The sequence below is a fragment of the Hylaeus anthracinus genome, unplaced genomic scaffold, assembly GCF_026225885.1.
Source record: "Hylaeus anthracinus isolate JK02 unplaced genomic scaffold, UHH_iyHylAnth1.0_haploid 12001, whole genome shotgun sequence".
In the NCBI taxonomy this organism is placed as follows: domain Eukaryota; kingdom Metazoa; phylum Arthropoda; class Insecta; order Hymenoptera; family Colletidae; genus Hylaeus; species Hylaeus anthracinus.
The window spans coordinates 2,395,720-2,413,766 of record NW_026534348.1 but is presented as its reverse complement, the minus strand read 5'-3'; the positions used below and the strand labels follow the sequence as shown (position 1 = coordinate 2,413,766).

The 18,047-nt window shown below is 47.4% G+C and overlaps 1 protein-coding gene across 6 annotated transcripts in view; it reads left to right on the top strand.

Moving 5' to 3' along the window:
* LOC128890869 (potassium voltage-gated channel protein Shal) overlaps nucleotides 1-18,047 on the top strand; it is a 76,259-nt gene that overhangs the window by 50,675 nt on the left and 7,537 nt on the right. Inside the window, exons 4-6 of one of the 6 annotated variants that reach the window (XM_054149820.1) lie at nucleotides 1,177-1,329; nucleotides 13,709-15,097; nucleotides 16,533-16,586. In XM_054149820.1, coding sequence (XP_054005795.1) covers nucleotides 1,177-1,329; nucleotides 13,709-13,819 — 264 coding nt within the window. In that variant the 3' untranslated portion in view covers nucleotides 13,820-15,097; nucleotides 16,533-16,586. Of the gene's footprint in view, nucleotides 1-1,176; nucleotides 1,330-9,642; nucleotides 9,694-13,708; nucleotides 15,098-16,532; nucleotides 16,587-18,047 lie in introns of those variants that run through there. The other 5 variants (XM_054149816.1, XM_054149817.1, XM_054149821.1 and 2 more) reach the window with 5 other exon arrangements.

Below are 18,047 nucleotides of genomic sequence, written 5' to 3'. Positions count from 1 at the left end.
ATTCCTGGAGCCGTTTGATTTCTTCATTATTCAACAAGTGAAGCTTGTCGATGTGAATAAATGAACACCGTACCGATGCAGTCTGCATCTCGAGATATTTAAGACTTATCGCGGATTTGTACGAACACAGTTCTAATACGAGACCTGCAAAGTTTTTTTTCTTTTTTGTAATTCGCAAAATGGCGCAGGTGGGCCACGTATTTACGGCCAGATTCTCTAGCTAAAGTACGCAGCAGCGGTATTTCTGGTAGGATTGCTCGGTCATAGATCAAATCCTGACAGGAGTGCACCTGGCTGTTGCGCAAACTCGTGCTTCCCCTCTGGCTATGTAATTCGAGCGGTGGAACAACTTCCAACATGTTTCGAGCAATACTCGATGGACCAAACTTTGGTTGGCAGCGCACGGGAACCTTCCGGAACGCGAATTCGACTTCGGTAATTGTTAAAAATAAAAGGATCGTTGCAACGATACGCGGAACGGAAATATTAATTATTAATACGACGACGTTTCGAACAGATGTAGCCGAAGTTTAAGGATGGAAGAAAATTCATAAATATTATTTCTCGGCACAGAATAATTCATTATATGTAGAAATAGGAGGGTGTTGGGCGATGAGAGAGATTCCGTGATTAATTCAGTCTCGTCTATCGATCTCTGACTAAAGGTCGCGGCGTATGTTCTGGTATAGGAGAGAGTATGGCGAACAATTTAGAGGAAGGAAATTCTAGACTTTCCGTGGGCGCGAGGTATATTGACTTCGCGCGAGTCTGTGCAGTTACGTGCACGATCTACTTGGCCGCAACGGCGTCCGATTAAAAATGTACAAACGAATTCTACGCAACACCGTTGACGAATCTTTGTCGATCAAAGATAAATTAATTCCTTAATAAGTACACGATATTTCATGTCTAATATTACGTTATCAAATCGCGTACGATCCGTTTCGTTCTGTTACTGTTACAACATCGACATCTAAGAAATTAGGTTGTCTATTTATATAAACACTGGCACACAAAATAACCGAGTGCCAGTCACGAAAGAAACTTTTGAGGCAACCTAATATAATAATGAATACGAGTTAAAATAACACTGAAACGTTTCATTTTCAAACGGTTACGACTCGATTTCGTGCTCGACCATTGAAACGTTAACGGCCACGGAATTATTTGTTTCAGGACCGTGAGTTCGTGGAGATGGAAGTGCCCTACAACGGTGCCCCGAAGAGGCCAGGCTCACCTTCGCCACTGACTTCCCCCGCGCACAGCACTGCCTCCAGAGGCGGCCTCCTGCACGCCTGCTGCGGCCGCTGCTACCCCCAACGTTACCAGGTACGCGGTCGCCGTATTCTCGCCTCGACGACCTCTATAAGCGAGGGTCCACCCTCGTCTTCCTCCCACTCTCACCAATCGCAGCCGGGCGGGCAATCGGTGCATTCCGATTATCACCCGATTGATCCAACCACGGTGCCGAATGTCGCGTTTAACGTGCCCGGTGACAACGATCGGCAACGTCGTCAGGGCACCAGCTCTTCCAGCCCCTACAACGAGACAAGGGTGTGAGCCGGGCTCGGGTCAAGGATTTCTTAGGAGACCGTTGATTCGTTCAAACGAGGAACGGTTTGCTCGACTTAGGATCGGAATTATCATTCCGCGATCCTGGTGTCTTTCCGTACGAGTCCCGAAATCTCTCATCTCTCTCGTCAACGAGATGGACTCGAGAGCAGGACTTGTTGCTGTACGCAACAGGGTTATCGATGTGGCTGTCCTGTTTGGAACCATGTACGAATCAGATTTCACGGCGATGGAGTCTGTGGGTGGTTCAGGTAGCATCGAGTAGTTGCAGGAGTTACTTCGGTAAACGAGAAAGTCGAGTCTTTTCCTCGCGTAAGTGTACGAACGATCTATCAATAGAATACAGAGACTGATGTCTACCCGATCGGTTAGCCCCCGATCTGGTAAAGGGTAACCGTTGTTAGTTTCGATCGAGGAACATCCATAGCCGAGCTGTGAAGTAATCTTAAGATTACCAACGTCTATTTATTCTTCGAGCTTTCTGGCGTTAGACGATTCTTCGCTGATAACGAGGATTTCGATGTGGTAAATTTGGGCGATCTTGCGGCCTATCGATTCTCGCCGATCCCCTCGATTTTTAAACGAATCGCACTTATTGCGAGCGAATCTGGTGCTAGAACAAAAAGGCTGTGTTCCGATCCAGGTTACGATTAGGTTACGTATCGCTTGGAGATTCATTTTCGGGATTCGATTAAACTTTGTTGAACGAGACTATTGGGAAAAATAGAAGATCTCCCTTTGATTTTGGAGTCGCGGTAATTGACGCGATTCGTTCCGATAGATACTGGCGACAAAAGGCTGAAACTCTCGAAAAGCGAAATATCGCAATTGTTAGCGACGTCGAATCCCGATTTTTAAGCACGACCTCTGGACGTGCCAGCGAGGTCGACCCTCCCTCGAGCACTGCCAGCGAGGGTTCGAATTTCGAACTCGCACTCGTTCCCCGGTGATATTCTCGCTGTTTTATCTCTCTCGTGCGCGTCGATCGTTCGGTACGCTTGATAAGAGCTGGATATAAGCCTGACGTTCGGAACAAAATGTGGAAAATTTTTTGCCGCCTTTCCTTCGAGAGAATAGAAAACGGGGTTACTCGATCTCGATTGAGCGGAACTCCGCGAAATACTGTACGCAAAGCGAGATCGTACGGTCGAGAGAAATACCGCTTTAAATGAAATTTAAATAGCGATGGGTGAACTGAAAGATATTTGACGTCGAATACCCAGGCATCGAAATATGTTCCAGTTATCCATCTAGCTGTGAAGTTTCATCGAAATCGGTGCGTTTCACGAACGCCGTTCGTCTAGGAAATCACGAGAACAAGCGTACCTTTCCGCAGCGATTGTTCGTTACGAATGTAATAAATAAAGGAAGGATCAACGGACGCGCGCGGCGTGTCGCTGATGCATGAACAGAGGAATTCATTTGATTGGAATTCCTCCAAAATCAGTGCGAAGGGACGGAGAACGCGCTCGAGAGATTGTCCGTGCTTAATCAACGTTCCTCGCGGATCCTTCGCGAATACCTTGAACCGATGCTGCCACTTTGTCTCCGTCGCATTTTACTTTCTTCGGAATTTCTGGCGAATCTGTACAGACCAATGCAACTACACGCTACTCGAAGGTTTTCTTTGCTTTCGAGCAAACGATTATCTTTCTTGTCGCAACGTATTTTTCACGCTTTGCGTTGAGATCGTTACGTGGGGATCGGAATCATATCAGTTTAACGAGATAATCGATTAATCGTTGTCGCTCTCGATCGAGGCACGACTAGGATTTTATCGTAGATCAGCTTTAGGCTGTCGTTCTCATTCTCCTTAGGCATGTGTTCAGCCGAAGCTGGCTCCAAATGAAATTATCTAGCTCTATTCTACCGTTTTCGGCGAATTCTAAATCAATGTCGTAGTGATTCTTCCAGAACGGGGGTAGAACCACTGGATTTACTGTTCCCCGAGACAGAAGAACACGGGCATTCGTCGAAGACGTTTATCGGAGAGATAATCGAACCGCGAACATAATTCCGAAGCGTATTCTATGGGGTCTTGGTAAGTCCAGTGTGTCTGCGTTTCCGATCGAAATTGCTAGGTCTTTACGAGAATACGTAGATCGTCCTTAGATATTACCTCTTTCGGTCGAGCGGCTTTTTCTTCGAGCAGTTCGGGTAGCTTCCTCACGTCTTCCGAAGCACGCAAGCAGCTCTTCGTCGGCTCTATCTCGTAAGGACGACCCCACGTGTTTCCCAGCGATGATTCTACGCGAATCGCGAACGAAACGCTTCGAAGCGTGACCCGCGATCGTGTCTGAAATCTAAATTATAAACTGTCCACGTTTTCAGAGCAGGAAACGTTCCGAGATCCACTCGCGTGATCATCCGCGTTTCGCAATTGTTAAAAAAGATGCTAACACTTGGCTCGAGGTCGTTCTCAAAAGGTGAGAGGGTTTCTAGTATCGAGAATTCGATGCGTACCGACGCTGAACGGCGAATATCGACTCGTAAATCAGCTTTTACGTAGCCGGGGGCGACGTTAACGAGGAAAAATGAGAAGTGATAAATGGTCTGGTCGGTTGACAGATCGAGGACGAGACCCCATCGAAACCCCATTAAGTGTCGTGCCTCTCCTATCTCTTCGCTTCTGCGAACGCCATTTTTCAGTGGTCCATCGTCCTCGGCTTCCCTTCCCTCAGCTTCCGTCGTTCCGCGACGCGATAATCGTGTCGATTAACGCGAAAATTCGTCGCCGACCCTCCCGGTCACGGATTCCCGTTCTTCTTCGGAGAACACTTACTTCAATTATCCTCCTAGTCGTTGATGTCGTTGAAATTGAAACTCTCGAGAGCTCGCGTTCAATTAATTCGCGTTTCCGCGGTACGTTTTCTTCTGCGCGGCTTCCTCGAAAACGAGATTTCGTGTTGCAGTTTCAATTGGACTCGACGCGACGCGTCGATTGGAAACGCGCGCCTTTGTCGGACACTTGGTTAATCTTGAAAGATTTACGTCGCCCTCGGACGATCTATTTTTATCTTCTATTTCGATCCAGCAGCTTAAGAGTTTCCAGCGCGTCTGAGAAGCTCGCCAGTTTACTTCGAAGTGACTTTAATTGTCGAGCTGGCGGATGATAAATGAACGTAATCGTCGCGTCTCAGGCGCGTCACGTCGACCGTCATTTACGACGGTCTTTCGTTACGTTAACGTCGTGCGAACGGGTCGCGTTAACCGTAAGCCGTTCGTGATGCAACGCGTCACGCAGGCAAATGTGTTCCTTGCCAGCTTTAAATCAATGATAAGATTCATACACGTACCGAGGGAACACGGGCATGGCTCGACGTGCCCCGTCACCGACGAAACAAATGTGTTCCTGCCGCTGTACGTAGGCTCCTCCTCGTTCGCTGGCTGCTTTTCGGCTCTGTGTACGAAATTGTCGAAACGTACGGGACAGGCGGCGATATATCTCTAGGGAAACGTTTCTGTGCCCCCACGGGGATTTCGTGCAGGTCTTGCGGGCAGATTTTACGCGACTGGATGACTCCTTAACCACCCCGATGGAATTAAACGAACCGTATCGTTCGCCGTTCCGTCTTCTGTTCGCGACGTTATTTTGTTTAGGGCGGTGGTCGTCGATCTCGAAGGACGAGGGCAACGTAAACTCGATTTTACTTTCTGCCACTTCAAGATAGTCGCTACCAACGACTATGGCCACTGTTGCGAGCAACTGATCGCTCGCGAGGGGCCATTGGTTTGGAATTATCCGTGTTCGATGGATGACAGACTGGACGCGATATGCAATTTCGTTTTTATTCCAAGGCCAAGCATTCTTCCGTCCAGTTTTTTTTTTTTAAAGCTAACCAACGAGTCGTACATAAATAAGAGGTACGTAGATTTTTCGAATGAAAAACTTTGTTTTCGTCACGATCTCGAGCCACGCGTTCGTTGCATCGAATTTCCCGGAGCAGTCGCGAGTCGAATCGAGCGATGCCCGGTCGGATCGTCGTCTTCCATTGGAGAATCTATCGTCCCCGCCTAGGTGGAGCATTGACGCTCGTCAGCCCTACCCTATGTCTTCCATTTTTAGATTAATGCTCGCCTTCGAAACCCGCGCATTCAATCCTGATGCCCGAGCTCGTGCCCGCCTTCCTCTCGTCCGATCGCACAAATTAATCAACGCCCCATTTTACTTTCTTCGAATTCCATCAAGTTCCACGGGACGCTGAGAAGCTCTCGCGCCAAACCAACGGAAGCGGAAAGAAGAGAAATCCCGCGGTGAAACGAAACCGTGGTGTGTCGCGAGAATCCAGGAAAAAATGGATCGTGCCGTCTACGATCACTTTTTGCTTCGTGCATACCGTATTTCCGTTCGCGGTTCCATCGGTCGATGGTCGAGGAAGTCGATTGTTCGTTCGATCATCGACGCGTACTGCCGAAGCCGCGTTCGTTTTTTAGTTTGGTCGTGGTAGGTTCTCAGACCCTCGAAATACAAGGAATCGGGCCCCGTGGCTCGCGAGGCTTACCAAAGGTGCGAGCTTTCGGCCCTAAGCTAGCTTTAAGGAAGAACCCCGTTTCGTAGATAGGCTCAACGAGACAAGAATGTTTGAATTGTTCAGGAATACGTCGCGCGACAACCGCGAGGCGAGACCGGTGAAACCTGGTCGCAGCTCGCGGAACGAACAGTGTATATAAGAGCCGAGTCGATTATTCGATCGCTCGTGGATCGACCTTCGCTTTCGCCGTCGCCGTCGCCATCGCCGTCGCCGTCGCCGTCGGTTCGAAACGATCGCGCCTCTTTGCTTCGTATTCCGGCTGGCTTGTAGCTTGATCAAAACTCGAAATTTCAAGAGCACGAAAATGTTCTATTTCGATCACATTTACCGAAGCTCTACCGAACTAAATATTGCCTTTCGGAATTTATCGCTTTTACGCGGTAAAGCAACGACGCCGCGAATAATCGATCCCTAGTATCAACGACATAAATTCGCGTTCGTGCGTGGACGATCGTGTTTCGCGAATATTCGCGAGATTTATGGGCTTCGATGCCCATTTTATTTTACTTTTGACGCAAGCCGGCTTGGAATATAGATCTCGATATTTCCAAAGCCTCGCAGATCGCGCAAGGGGTCCTCGGTTCGCGCGTATCGACGAGCCTTCGACGAAGATTAAGGGTTATCGCTTGATTTTTATATAAATCGCTCTGGAATCGCTGGTGTTTCTTTTATTCGACAGCACAAGGTGTTTAATTTTCTTTGTTTCGTTCGTCAGGACAGTTTGTCCCTTCGCGTGCAGATCTCGGCGAACCCTTAATCGAGCCAAGGACAGCGTTTCGGATTCGAAGACACGCGTTTCTCACACATTCCAACGATCTGTTAGCGCGTTCCGTGTTCTGCGACGTTTTCCTCTTTAAAAATCGAAGATCTTTAAACGAGACGATGTCTGAAGGAAATAAAGGATATGAGATTTTTTAATCGATCGCGTCTTTTCGACCCTCACTGCACGGACAATGGACCTACTCTTGCATTTCAATCTTGCAAATAAATTCGATCGAAATCGAGAAAGCAAAACGGAAACTGCGATTGGCGGGAGCGATCTCTCCGGATAACGAGTTGAAAATTGATATAAAATAAAAAACAGAAGACGTTGTAAAGCTACTGTCTCCGTTCCAGTACCGATCGTTTCTCGATTGTCGTCACGAATTTTTAACGAGTTTCGTTACACCTCCGAAAAACTAAACGTAACGAAACAAAGTTGCAACCGTCACGCACGGACAATGTTTCCGTCGCATCGTCGAGCTCGTCCCTGTCGTTTCTCGCGATTCGGTCCGTAGAGGTGGGCGTCGGACGTCTCCGCGGCTTCTGCCCGCGAGAGAAACGTCGAGACGCTGAGAATATCGCGATTTCCTTCCGTCAGGGACACCACGCGGAAACGAGTTCGCGGAGTTAGACCGCAGTCCGTTGGATATTCATACGGGTGTACACAGTCATCCTTGCACGGTTATCGACTAGAAAATTGTACGGCAACGTGTCACCTTGACCTTAGGGACATCCACCAGGTACATATACGTACGCGCGAATGCGTGTGGGTGTCCATGCTCGTTCCACGTGTACGTGTGTACACGTGTCGTGCACTGGTTGGCGTCGAAGAGCCCGCGAAGAGGGGTTAGAGGTTTCTTTAAAGCTTTTTTACCGAACGGAAGATACCTTGTCGAGTTTCGCGTCTCGGTCGTTTTCCCGCGTTGCCCGACGTCCGTTCGACCTCGTCCGGATACCAGCGAAGGTGTCGCAAAGTATACGAAGCGCTTTCGGAAAGTAGGCCAGTCTATAGCTCTCTACCGTAGGATTAAATCGTTGCACGATTTAACGAGATTCGTTTTCCTATAATCTGCCTGTATCATTTTCAAAGGATGCGCGTCGGAATTTCAATCTTACCGTCGTACACTTTGATCAATCGTTTCGCTCGCGGTAGGAGAAAGTGAAATTCGAAAATTGGTTCTTCAAGCATCCGGATTAGCAGAAATTGCGCACTCCTCGCAGATTAGGAAAAGTTTTCTCCGTATGTTGGGAAACTTTTCCGTTTCGAGTGTCTTTAGAAAAAGGGCAGTTTAACGTTTCGGAAGTTTAGGAGAACCGCTCGATGTCTCGGCACGCGTACGGTGGATTCTGGAACCTTTTTCATCTTTTCTACAAGCTTTTTCGAGTTCGCTCGAGGTGGTAGTCGAGTCCCGGCAAATTTTCGTCGAGCGAGGAACTCCGAGAGCTCGAGAGTTCCCGGCTCAACGATTTCCAGTGAAAATATTAAAAAGCTTCTCTCTCGAGAGAGAGAACGCTAAGATCAGCGAATTTTTATTCCGACTCGATCGTGAATCTTCCTCGGGCCTCCACGATTGCTTTTTTGACCAGGTGTACGGTGTACGGTATCGTACAATGATCGAGGAGCGCCAGCAAAAAAGATCGCTGACACTCTGGCACGATTTTCACGTGGTTACGAGGAGAACGAACATATTTCGCGCTTGCGTTTCATCAACGGATGACAGAAATATTAGGTCATCCCATAAGTTCGTACTGCAGACTGAGGCAATATTTAATAAAAAAAAAAAATTATAAAATTTTTATAGCGACGGTATAATGACTATGTCAAAAAGGTGGGAAAGTATTGTGAAACGAGAAAGATTACCCTTTCTCATAACACTTAAAGGCATGTTTCATAATTTAATTTGAGGAGATCAAGTGGCACGAACTTGTGGGACGACCTAATACAATGTCTGCTAGAAGTAGACGTTTAATATTTTCGGACGTGCCCCGCCAACGAGCAACTTTTCCCCGTTTTCCGAAGACCTCCCGCGGAATCGATAAAAGAGAACGTCTCTCAAAGAAGCAGCGCATGGCAATTAAATTATTGGAAGCTGTCGCGCGCTTCTGTGTACGCGAAGAGCTGCCACGCGAGGCCTCGATAAATCTCGCGGCTCGGCCGGACGATAAATCGCTAATGCAAACAATTGGGAGCGTTTAAAGCCAAATAAGCGTCTCCGTCGTCGTTTCCGTCGCGATAGACCGACTGTTTCGGACGCGTTGCGAGAAACTTTTATTCCCGCGTAAAAGTAAAATGAACGGGGAACCTCGGTTTACGGCCTCCCGTTTCGAAAATTTCAACGAATGGACGCAGCAGCTGACGTTCTTCCGTTTTAGCAAACGCGAACCGAACAAATTTCCTCTGTGTACGTCTCTAAATGCTTCTAAATGGTATTTGCTAATCGAAATTCGTAGAAGATCGACGCCAATAACGACTCCCTTTGTTGTACCGTTTGAATTATCGACGTTAAATATGTCTTCTCCTCGTATCACCTTGTAGTCTATGCCAGAGACGTTCGTTTCGGCGGCCTCGCTGATTGCATTAAGTATAACTTCGGGAAAAGATTGAAAAATGGGTCGCGAATCTACGTTGAAAACAGAGTGTAGGGTTTTGGCGAATCGGGCTCCGTACTTTCCTCCCCGATGACTCGTTATAGACGGAACGAAGTCGCGTCAAATTAATTGCCCTCATAATGCGCATTATAATATAACACGAGTTGCTTTCATGAATGATGCATAGCCGAAGGAACACCAGGAGCCTGTAGTGGAGCATCCACTTCAGATCAGCCAGGCAAGAGAAAATTGAATCTTAAGTGTCCGTGTGAAAAGCTCCGTCAATTCACTTGCCGTCGGTCCAGTAACGAGCACCATCTTTTTCGACACCCAAACACCCTCGCATTCCTGTTATCTTCAAAGGCTCGTACCTTGTTACCGAAAATTGTGCTCCCGACCCGGAAGTTCGATTCACGTTGCTACGTGGAAGTCGGCCGTTCCGAGCGTCGAAGGTCGCGACCTACCAAGGGAAGCGTTTCGTGTGCAATCTGCAGCTGGACTCGAGAAAACGAGCAAACGCCGTTTCTTTCTTATTCGTTGCATTCGATTCTTTGGCGATCGGAACACGTCGATCGAACGGCCGAACCGAGATCCACGGACAGGTTCATAGTTTCTGCTTCCTGGGAACCGTCGCTCGCGACACCTCGGCTATTCAGGCCGGCCGACTTCTATTTTGGGCATCGATGTTGGTTATTGTTCCCACGTTTTGCTCCGTTTGATCACTATTGGAAACTGATTGGTTCGTTGTATATACATACAACACTATATACGTATAAATAGTCGGTTCGATTAAATATATTGTATATAATGCGCGTGAAACGTGTTTTACCTGTGTACATTTTATTCCGTCGTTCGAGAATACGCGTTTGCGTACGGAGAATTGCGTCGTCGAGCTGTTCGTCGCGGGGGAGGAGCAATCGAATTTAACGCATACGTTTCGATGAATTATTCGTAACGAATTATCGAGCGGTACGTCGCCTAGTTAATCCCGTTTGGCGCGAGTGACGTCTGTACCGAAAGGGTTAACTTGGACGGGCAATGTTCGCCGCGCCGCGATAATTAATCATCGAGGTTATCGGCGTCGATCGTGATTTACAGTAGCTCCCATCGTTCGTCAAAAGAAATATGTGTCGCGTTGAAATTCGAGAGCTCCTCGTGCCCGGTTCCTCTTACATCAATCATCCAGTGTTTCGGTCGAACTTGAACCTGCTCGACAAAGAAAATTAATCAGAAATTAGTCGGTACAGCCTGTCGGCCCGTGTCGATTACTGCCAGCGGAATGATTAATCGATCTGTTTATGCCCCGATTCGCATTCTGGAAGGTCTACCTTTCGCAATTATTTTCGTCGACTGCTCTGCGGGTGGTAGGCTGCAATTATCACGCGTTCCGCTTCTCCGCCCATACACCACCCCCTTCGTATCGGTGTCAGTTCCAACGTCGTGAAATTAATTACCGTTCAACAGGTAAGTTGCCAATGGTTCCGGCTGTAAACGTCGCGGCAAGACAGGCTGTCGTTTGTCAATTTTTACGACCAGTAATACCGCGCTGTTAATCGGTCGTCGCCGGTGAAACGATGTAACATTAGCATCCACTCTGCTACGGGACACGCTCGCGAACGATCACGCGTATATCTCTCTCGAGCTGAAGAACTCGAGAGAAGTAGAGATCGAGTAGAAATCGAGTAGAAATAGCTGGGAGGAATAATAAAATAATATACGCGCGGTATCAGCCGGCGCTATGGTCGCCAAGGGATGGAACTTTGTTTTCGGAACTGGTCGAACTCAAAAGCTACGAAATCGTTTTCGATCCTCTTAACGGACTCTTGGACCGTTTCGAAGCTATACCAGTTGGGGTTCCGACAACTGGTGTTCCCGAACGTGGAGAAACGAAATCGTTGTCAGCAACGGGTAATACCGTGAAGCGTCGCGTTTGGCTATTCGAGATTTTTCTTGTTATCGATATGGAAATACACACGGGATGCTAATACTACATCATTCCACGAGTATTTCATCGGGGATTCTATCGCATTCTTCCCCTACTTCTCTCACAAATGTCACGCGTACATTGTAAATATGTCTGTACATTTTGTAACATAAACACTGTCGGCACCCGTTGTGTGTGGTTCGTCCCGTAGAAACAGTTCTCGTCCGTTTAAGGTAAGACCCCAAAACTGTCAACTGTTACATGTCTGTCTCTTTTTATATCGTTCTCCCCGAAAGCCTGCTAGCTCGGATTAGTTTTTCTTGTTTGGGAAATGTTGTATATCGATTCTCTGTTTCTCGTTCTTGGCACTGTTCCTCCTTTACACTCCTGTGCTACTACGCATATACGATATGCATACCTCTGTTCTCTGGACTGTTTGAATGCGAAACCTCTTCACGATTTTCAGACACGACCCGCCTTCGACGGGATTGTTCGATATTCCAATTACTTTTCTCTTTCAGCGAACGTTGCAACGTTAAAAAGTTGCCCGCGAAGGGACGGGGAGAGAGAATCGTTTTTAATTGCTCCTCGACGTAAATCTACTCGCTCCCCTCCCTTCCGATCCCTGTTTCTCGATAACACTTGCTTTCAGTGGCCCTCGCGACACGAGTGTCGCTGAAATCACGGGGATTAATTAACGAACGGTCGGTAGACGCGTTGAAATTGTTGGGAAACGCGAGCCGCAACGCTGTTTCTTCTGCGTCACCGCGAGGCTTGTCGTTCGATCGGTACAACGAACGCTTTCAGCCTTCCATCGTCGATAACGGATCACCAACTTTTAATCAATCTACTTTTTTCCAGTGAAATTTTCCTCGTCACTCGCGCGAATGTTAATTTCCGTCGGACACGTCGAACGTAGACGATCGACGTCCACAGAGACCTACAAAGTAACGCGTTCTGGACGCGTTGAGCGCACGAATATCGAACGAGTTGTCGCTTCACTTATCGCTCGAGTATCTAACGAACCATATTTTCTTTTTAGACGGTGAACTATGAATCACTCGAACAGAAATCAAAGTTTGTATTTTGTTGTAAAGTATTTTGAAAAGTTAAAGCGTTGCTACTTCTCCGCGAGTTGTGACTCGTAGCGACCGATTGGTTTTGTTCCAACCATGGACGCGACGCTCGCAAACCCGCAGGCAGCTGTGACACGAGATAATTAAATTTAATTAAACGCAACGATTAACTCCATCTCGCTGGTTTCATTCGGCAGCTGACCGATGCGCGTAATCGACGAACGCGAATCGCTTCCCGTTTTACTTTTAAATGGAACGCCGCGAGCGTAGGTGATCGATGTCCGCGCTAAAATTGCTGACCGAGGTACGACGCTGTCTAGAGAGTTAGCTGTCCGTAGATCACGCTTATAGAAACTATACGCGGATAACGAACGAGACAGAGTTCGTTTAGACGCCGGCAACAGGAAACATGACGAACTGTTGAGGTTAAGGAAAGTTAGGTCAATAAAACTAAAAACTAGTTATCGAACGCAGACCTAACCCAGAAAAAAGAAACGTGCATCCGGACAGGTCATGTCCGGATAGGAGTTGCCCCTTTAGATCGCTCTTCGAAATAGCGGGTCTCTCCCCTGGATAACGATTCTCGTCGAACTCGCGCCGAGTTTGAGCGTAACGTAGATCACCTCACCTTAAAGTATTCGAACCGTTGCAGTTAAACGCTGTAACGAACAAGATATATACCGAAGTTCGCAGAACGTTGTTACGGCTAGAACGAGACTCAACCCCGTCGAGATCGTTTAGATAGAATAGTCCTGGCACGATCGAAGCAGGAACAATCGCCTCGCCGAACTCGCTACTCCCACCGAAGATCATGTCAGTCGTAGCCACGATAGTGCATCGAGATCTTTGCTTTAGTTTGCCATGCGTCTTGTTTCATTGCGCAGTTTCGTAGGATTGTCGACTAGTCGATTCGTAGTCACTTTGTCCCACGCATATCGTACACGAAAGTATAGTCTTATAAATAATGATAAGGGTAGTACGTTTAGTAGTTTTTGGATCGAAAGATTTCGAGTATCCTCGCGACCCACTCGTAGTCTCGTCAAACCGCGTAGGAACAATCTATCGCTGAACGGGTAGACGAAGCAGACGAACACTAGCGAGTCTGTCTCCGCTAGGGCGAAATAATCAAAGTAGAGAAAGCGGTCTCGAGAAAGAGATATACGTATTACCGCCGTAGACCCATGTAGAACAGATTTAGGGTAGGTGAGCCTAGGGTGCAACAATGTAGTGTGTGCTTGTGGTGTGGATTTCAGCAGGCGTACAGTCAGTACATCCCAGCGACAAGGGCCCAAGTATCGGGCGTCGAAGGGGGTCAGACCGGGGCTGCGATGGACGGGACTTACCTCGTCGAGGCCTCGTTCTGAGCGGCCTAAAAGTTTCTTAATCGGTCTAGTGTAAAGCACGCTAAAACAGACCCCGATAAAACGACGCTGAAAAACGTGTAACCGAGATAGAACAGAGTAAAAGACGAACAAAAAGCAAAATTAAACATAAAAAAAAAAAAAAATACACATAGATTAAAATCTGTAATCACAGACGAGTGAAGCCGTGTACGGTTCGAAAGAAAGGTAAACACGAGATGCGTTTTAGAGACGGATTTCGAGTCGATCGAACGGAACGTCTATATAGAGAGATATGTGTAAATATAAGGATCGCTCGGAGAGTAGAGAAGATCATGGAAGAAACGCCAGGATATTTTAAGCGACACCTAATAATAATCGTAATAGTAATTGTCACGATACAACAACCGTCACGCGAGAGTGGCGTGAACAGACACGAAAAATAGAAATAAAAATGACACAAGACACACACAGTGCGAAATTTCCACAATGTAAATCCAATGAAATTCTTCTATTTCCTCATTTCCGTGCCACCCGCTCGTCGACGACCGACCGACCATCGTCATCCATCGTGGAAACTGGACCCGCCGTGACGTCTCGTCGTCCTCCTGTCATCGTCGTCGCGTGGCCATCGTCATCGTTCGTCGGCCATCCACGAAAATAAACACGTCCGTGTTTTACTCTTCTTCGCTGCGAATCGGCAACCCTTTCTCGTCGCATCTACTCTGTTTGCCCGTTCATTCGCCACTATGGGCAAACTAATTTTTAACGAACATGGAAATGAAAACGAAAACAAACAAACAAACTAACGAACATCGAATAAACAATTCGTCCACGTGAAACCGTGCGGAATTCATAATGAACGGGATGGATCTCTCTCGCGCGCCCACTCTCTTCTCTTCCTCTCTTTCACGTTGGAATTTCATGGACGACATTTGAATTGAAAACAAAAAACAAAAAAAAAAAAATACAAATATATACATAAACATTTGCGTATATATGTATGTGCATTCGTATACATATATAACACACGATAACGAGAATACGCCGACGACTCCGATGATGGCACGAAATGAAATATACGTATACGCAAAAATGGAAACGTATACACGTATATAAATATATCGTGAAACGACAAACACGCATCGCGTGAAACTTTACGATAACAACATTCACACGCGACGTTTTCGTGGCCACCGAATATCATCCACTTTGTAGAGCTTGTCTTATCAGCTTACTTCGAACGACAGCAAGGATAGAGTGGTGCTCGTATATGGGGATCGTATACAAGTGCGGACAAAGGTAAAGAAAACCGTGTTACCTGGAAACCATTTTGGATACGATGATAATTATTATTGTACATTATATACTTTGTTGTACCGTTTCATTGTCTCTCGTGCACGCGTGCCGTGATTGACGCGTTTCTCGCGTGTAATGCGTTCACTTGTATACACGGGATGCGGGATCCGGAACTGTAAACCCGGTGTACACTGTAAAAGCGGTACCAAAAATGGTATAAAAGAATTCGGAAGAAAAGCAATCACGGAGCAGAGTATACGTGGATTTTTACGATCGTCTGTAGGCGAACGTGGATCTCGCATCAGGTATAAAAATATCGGTAGGGCGGAAAACGTTTCTCGAATCATAGATCTGTACGAAAAATATACGGAACAGGAAGGAATACCAATGAAGACCGACGTCAGCGCGAGCTCCGTCGTTGTTTGTACTGAAAATTGTCCGGATTCGAATCCCAAAGCACGGACAGAAATAGAACGTACCCGACAAGGTATTTCTGCCTTATTTAATCTACCCGTGCGCCTATCGTTCATACGGGTTCTTCCGCCAACGTCAACTCCTTCGTTCTTTTTCTAAATACCAGTTTCTCAGGCAACTTTCAACGATATCAGAGTGTCAGCTGTGTGTTTCAAGTTGTATACGAGCACGCATTACACGTTAAGATGGCGCGTATCGTCGCACGCGCGTACTATCTTCCACGTTGTTTATAAGATGTGTATAAGATACTTGTATGACCACTGGAAAAATACGACGCAACCTCTTCTTGTCCTTCGACGGAAGGACGAGGACGAAGGACACACGGGACCACCCCATGCATCCCCTCGGTGGTCGAGAATATATCGTGTCGCGTGGCTGATCCCTGGATTGGCTTCTGGGTGTCTGCTTACTCCCGAGAAACACTTCCCATCCCTGCTTCTCTATTACACGCGACACTTTTCATTTCGCGTACGTTTTCCTCGGGTTCGGTTCCGTCTTTGGTTTCTTTCTGGCAACGCTTCATTTCTCGGTTACCCTCGACCGCTCTTTTTCTTCCTTTTCACAAGATTTTCGGTTTGCCCCTCGCAGAGGCTACTTTCCATCGACGTTTCGGATTCCCCGTCCGTCGTTTTACTTTTACTTTTACTTTTACTTTTACTTTCTCTCGCAGTTGCCCATCCCCCGAAAGGAAGACGGAAATCCTTCCGGACGCGAAGTCCTTCTGGCATGGTGCCTACTCCCGAACCCTATTCGTTGTGGCTGATTCTTGATCTGGCTTTTGATTTATGCATTCTCGCGCGACCCAGCAACGCTTCTTCGCTTCTCTCGTTGATCCCCTTTACGTATGCATCCAACTAGGGCGAATCCCGATGACTCCAGGTCCTCGACCCTCGATCCAACCCCCTTTACTTCTCAGCTTCGAGTACCGCTACTCGCTTCTAGTTCCAGTTTCTTTTATTTTAAGCGAGCTTCCCATCGAGCGATGTTGCACCTAGGATGCCAAGACTTGAATCTTGTCGGATCGAAACAGCGGAGAGCGAGAGAGAAAGAGAAAGAGAGACTAGGTTCTCTTTTAGGAGACGATCGAAGTAGGAAGCGTTCACCAGCGGAAAGGGAGGTCAACGAATCATGGTAAATCCCGGAAATTTGCGGTACCAGCGAATTCAGTTTTACGCGCTTTTTGCCGCGACGACGCTTCTCCAGCATCGTTCAACGGCAGCTCTCTCTTTTTCGTTCGCTTGCGAATTCGTGAGATTCTCAGAGGAACGGAAAAACGCCGAGGATTCGCTCTTTGCTCGCGTTGTTCGAAACGGACGCCATGGTACCGTAGATAAAAATTAATTTAATCGTCAGGTGTTGTTTTCGTACAACGAATAGAAATTTGTCGCTACACGTCCGATTTTGTTCATCGCTAGCGGAACTTCGCAGCTCTATGTCTTATCGCGCGATCGGGTTCAACCACCCCACCACCTTTGCAATTTCTGCAGCGCGTGCTGCGATTAATCCTCTCGTATCTTTGATAAGCTAGCCATCTCATCCTCGCCACGTCAAACGGTGATTAATGCGCTAGGTCGTGAAAGACGTCGAACCGGAATTCAAACGTCACGGTCGATTCTCTAGCGCCGCGTTGCTCTTACCCTCTCCGTTATCCCGCATCCGTAGTTCCTCCTAATGCGTTTTCCTTGTATCGCGTTAATACGACGTGGCCCAGCGCAAATGCGCGCCGCGTACGTGGCTCTCGCGAACATACGGTTTTTTCGCGATTCAGGCGAACACCTCTCGTTGGGAGACCGTTTGAGAGATGGATTCACTCTGTGCCGGAGAGAATCAGTGACGGTCAAGAAAAATGGTCGGTAGCGTTAAAAGGATCGATTCGCGGAGGCGAGTAGGTACAAGACCCGGATGACTTTTATTTTACCTTGTTTCATTCCAAAGTATCTCCCCGTGTTAATTCTAAGTTTAGGTCGAACTTGATACGTCGCATTTTAGCCGAATATCGCCGTTTAGATCGTCGGCACGAGTCATCTCGTTCTCCGTGCACGACGCGTGCAAACCTAGCCAGCGGGCGATCAATCGCGGAATTCGCGTCTCGCTGCAACCGAAATAACGCGAGCACGCGCCACGAAAAGAAATCTACGTGCGTCACGAGGGAAAAGAAGCAACGCGACAACCACCGAAAGCGTCGTTCGCATGGCGATTTGTGTCGCACGATCGCCAGCGACGATGGATCAACGCTATATCTGTTCGACTCTTAACGAGCCCCTATTCGTATTCGTAGGTTAACGAGGAGAGCGATCAATTTATCCTTCCTTTCCTAGGAATCTTGGATTACTATTCTCGACGCGATTCCAACTATCAAGGAAAGTTCGGGTACTGCTACGTTAACAAAAAAAAATTGCAGCGTCGAACGATAACATTTTACGAAGAAATTAAGCTCGCGACGGTGTCGCCTGCGACACAGATTTCCGTGCGAACGAGC